Source organism: Impatiens glandulifera, chromosome 1, assembly GCF_907164915.1.
Source record: "Impatiens glandulifera chromosome 1, dImpGla2.1, whole genome shotgun sequence".
Taxonomy (NCBI): Eukaryota; Viridiplantae; Streptophyta; class Magnoliopsida; order Ericales; family Balsaminaceae; genus Impatiens; species Impatiens glandulifera.
Genome location: NC_061862.1, coordinates 3,688,080 through 3,692,446, shown reverse-complemented (window position 1 = coordinate 3,692,446; position 4,367 = coordinate 3,688,080). Strand labels below are relative to the sequence as shown.

The window sequence follows — 4,367 nt, the reverse complement described above, 5'->3', positions numbered from 1 at the left end:
TATAATAAGGAATTAAAGTAGATTGGGAATGTTGGTAATATCATCAATAAACCGTCCCAAATACAAATAGGATGAACCGCCCTCCTGGACCGCCTTCCTGCTCTTCTCACTCATCTCCTGAACCCTCTTCCGCCTATCTTGATTCTCCCCGCTATTTTCATCCATCAACCGCCTTAACGCGTTTTCAATAATCCCAGCCTCCACCACAATCTCCTCTCCACTCCTACTAAAATTATTCCTATAATCCATCTTAATCTCCACCGCCAAGTCCAACACTTTAATCATCCTAAACGCATTCGCTTGCTGTTCCGCATACAATGGCCAAGACGCCGTCGGCACTCCAAACCACAAACTCTCCATTGTTGAATTCCACCCACAATGCGTCACAAAACCCCCCACCGCCTTATGACCTAGCACGTCCACCTGAGGAGCCCAACCGATCACCTTCCCAATCTCCGCCGTCCGGCGAAAGAATCCTTCCGGCATAACCTCTTCCAACTCCAAGTCATCGTATTCACTGGTTAACCTTCCTCCGTTCGACGTTGGCGGACGCCTCACTGACCAAAGGAATCGATGGCCGCTGCGTTCTATGGCTATGGCCATCTGTTTCACCTGGGCATCTTCGAAGCTGCCCATGCTCCCGAAACAGAGGAATATTACAGACAACGGAGGCTGCTGGTCTAACCACTGCACAATATCATCGCGTTTATCTCCAACACTCTTGCTTAGATTGAGAATCGGACCAACTGGGTAAATTGGTGGGGATCCTTCATCATTCAATATAGCTTCAATTGCTTCCGGCTCCACATCGTAGAACGTGTTCACTACAATCCCCTTTGCCTTTCTCAAATTCCTACCGACATCTAACCACGCAACTGACCCACCATTCTTATCCATCGCCATCCATGGAAGTACCTTAGCCGGAAATGGAATCGAGTAGGCCGGCACAGCTAATTCGGCGTCGGACCCATCGAAATCGGTGATGTCCTGTCCATTATCGCTTAATGTGAGTAGATGGTTAAAGAGTCCAAGTAGAGATGCATTAGATGGAAAGAACATATAGCCAGGAACGCCGTAATCCTGTTCGGCGACATCTATCATGCTAGCACAGAACATGTCAAAAAGAAAGGCGATTATTCGGCCTGATCCAGAGCGTCCTGTAATGTGCGTTGCGATGGCATCTTTGACGAAGGGTATCTGGGATAGGATTAAATTGGTTAAGGATGTGGCGGGGGGGTTTGAATCGCCTTCGTCCTTGGGGATTTCGATGAGGTGTATTCGATTGGTGGAGATGGATTGTTTGATGGAAGTGATGTCGATGGGAGGGACACCGGGCAAGTTGAAGACGATGACATTTGCAGTAAGTCGAGTATCTCTGTCGACTAATAGCTTTGCCATCTCCAGTAATGATACCAAATGGCCTATGCCTGGAAATGGAATTAGTACTAACTCCATTCTTCTTCGATCCTCCTTCTTTGAAGTTATACAATTGAAACAAACGAATATTATTTATAAACTTAGTTTTCTTGCTTAACAAAACAAAAACCTTTGATGATTATAAACCCTTAGTGACTTTGGATGTATATATAAACATTATTTGAGAGATTTTTTTCCATATTAAACACCACATCAAAGTTGATGGGATAAAAGAAAAAATAAAAAGTAAAAAGTAAAAGACAATTAATTAGATGCTATCCATACTAGTGCATTTATTAGGAGAGAATAGGGAAATCAGGCAATTAGATTGTGCATGTTATCTCTCACCTATTTTATTTTGTAAATTCTCTCTCCATTCATTTCTTTAAAAAAAAAAAATTTACAATTTTTTATTTTGAGAAAGTTATTTTCTTTTTAATTAATTTTTTTAAAAAATATTAATATATAATGATAAAATATATATTATATAAAATAAATAATATTTTATTAATAAAATAATATATAAAATGATAAAAATATTCCTAAAAGGAGATTTTGAAAATTATTAAGGAAATTTTGACAATAATAAAGGAGATTTTGAAAATTATAAAATGATACAAAAATTATATAAAAGCAAATAAAGTTGGGTCTATTTAATTGCTAGAAGATTTTAACAATAATAATTGATAAGAGATTTTCTTAATAATAAATAAAATTGTTCAAATTTTAACTAATAAAGTTATAAAAAATTATATATTCAAATATATAGAGTTATCAAATACAATTGTCTATTTTATATTATTATTTTTAACTTAAAAAATATTTCATATTTTAAAAAAATATGAAAAAGTACTATTTCTATATTTGAATAAAGTTATAAAGATTTGGATTAAGAAATAAGTTATCAAATATAATTCCTATAATCCATCAAATGTTAGAAAAAGTGACTACTCTTGTATTTTTTTTTATTGATGTTTTTTCTTTGGAAGTAGAGAGGGTAACATTTGAAAATAATGATAAGAATTTATGGATATTTAGTTGTGTTATTATTTTGGAAGTGAATTGAGTTAAATTTTGTGCAATTTTTGAAATTCAATTATATATATATATATATATATATATATTAATTTGTAACCCCGGAAAAATTCTTTATTTCGGTATTCGTGAAAAATTTGAGATTTTAGAATTTCAGTCTTGATTTACGTATTAGAAATCTTATTTATAAATAATCTTTGACAACTTTTAAAATAAAAAAATATTTTATTTAGGGTTCAATTTTAAATAATTCGTGAATTTGCAGGAATAAAATTACAAACTAATTTTTTTTCGAAAATCCATTATTTAAATTAATTATTAATTATAAATAATTAATTTAAAATATTATTTATTTGAAACATTTTCGCTAATTAATTTTTTGAAAATCAATAAAAATAGCATATGTATACAAACGTATTGACCAGAGTTTATTTTAGTTCGAAATTTGGTAATACTCGAGAAAATGATCTTTGTGCTTCATCTTTTGTACCCGTTTAAAAAATGCCTCTACTTATAAATTTGGATTATTAAAATCAGTTATATAACGTTTTATTTTTACCAATTATTCTTATGGTTGGAAACATGCAAGGTTTGTGAATTATTTAAATAATTATAAGAACAATTATTTAAATGCTGATACATGTTGCTGATGATAAATTAGGGAGAAAAATATTTGAAGAACATCATTCATTTAAAGAAATTATGGTTTAAACATAAATCTCAAACAAGCCTTTATTAAAATATTTTTTTTTAGAAATATCCCATAAATATTTTGAAATCATTTTCTAATTTTTCGAGTTTTTTAGAAAATAGTTTGAGTTTCCAAAATTATAAAACTAATTTTAGATTTAAAAAATGGAACCAAACAAGCCTTAAGACTGGTGTCCTAGGCTTTAGCTTCGTTTTCATCGGTCGGGGTCCAAGACCCTTGGTCGGACCTATCGGTCTGGGCTAAGAAGCCTCGGTCGAGGTGCCAAGAACTCTCGATCCTTGGCTGGGATCATCGGTCGGGGTATAAAAACCATCGGTCCTAGGTTAGCCTTGAGCTAACTTTATCGGTCATGGGTTTGGGAATTCTCGACCGAGGTCAAGATTCCTCGGTCCTAGGTTTGACCTCTCGATCAAATCTCTCGGTCCTAGGTGGAGGCCATCGATCCTAGGATCAGGAGTTCTCAGTCCTAAGTCTGACCTCTCGGTCGGATGTAAAAATCATTAGTCGAACCACTCGGTCCTAGCTGCAGAACATCGGTCGAACATCTCGGTCCTCGATGAAGAAAATCGATCATACCTCTTTGTCCTCGGTCGGACCTACCAGTCCTCAAGAACATCAAAATTGTAGGTTTTGCAATTTTGATGTAGGCTTGGATCCTTCGTTTCAAGGGTCTGGGTATTTTCAAAGCTCTAAGGAATATTTAAAACATCACCCTCAATGTACCAATCGACCTGAGTGATAATCAATTTGTTCAAAACATGTTAGGATCGGGATCGCCGATAGGGGACCGGGGTCCGGCTAAAGGTAGATCGCTTACACAACAACACACACAACACACTGGTACTAATCCGGTTAAAGACTAGAACCACTCTTAACACTACACAGATTGTCACAGACTCTTGAACTGAGTTCAAGTGCGAAAATGTCTGTTTCAATTTGAAGCATCGTACACGATTCGGTTTGGAAGGTATTAGAAGAAGTCGGTTAAGGTTGAGAGAAAGTTGGTTCGGTTTAAGTGAATAGTGTTTCGGTTCGGTTAGAGTAAGTAAACCGGAATGTAAAATGAAGAACACAAGACAGATTTTTATGGATGTTCGGAGCAAACTCTCATACGTCACCCCTTCTTTTCAAACAGTGAGAAGGATATTCACTAACTAGAATATTCCACAAATACACTCCGATCGAGTCTTATTTATTGCTCGTC

General features: G+C 35.1%; 1 protein-coding gene across 1 annotated transcript; it reads right to left on the bottom strand.

Annotated features, from left to right (window-relative positions):
- On the bottom strand, positions 1-1,398 carry LOC124926661 (anthocyanidin 3-O-glucosyltransferase 2-like). Its single transcript, XM_047466972.1, has one exon. The coding sequence runs from the start codon at positions 1,396-1,398 to the stop codon at positions 13-15; it is 1,386 nt and encodes a 461-aa protein (XP_047322928.1). The 3' UTR covers positions 1-12.
- Between the last annotated feature and the right edge of the window lie 2,969 nt (positions 1,399-4,367).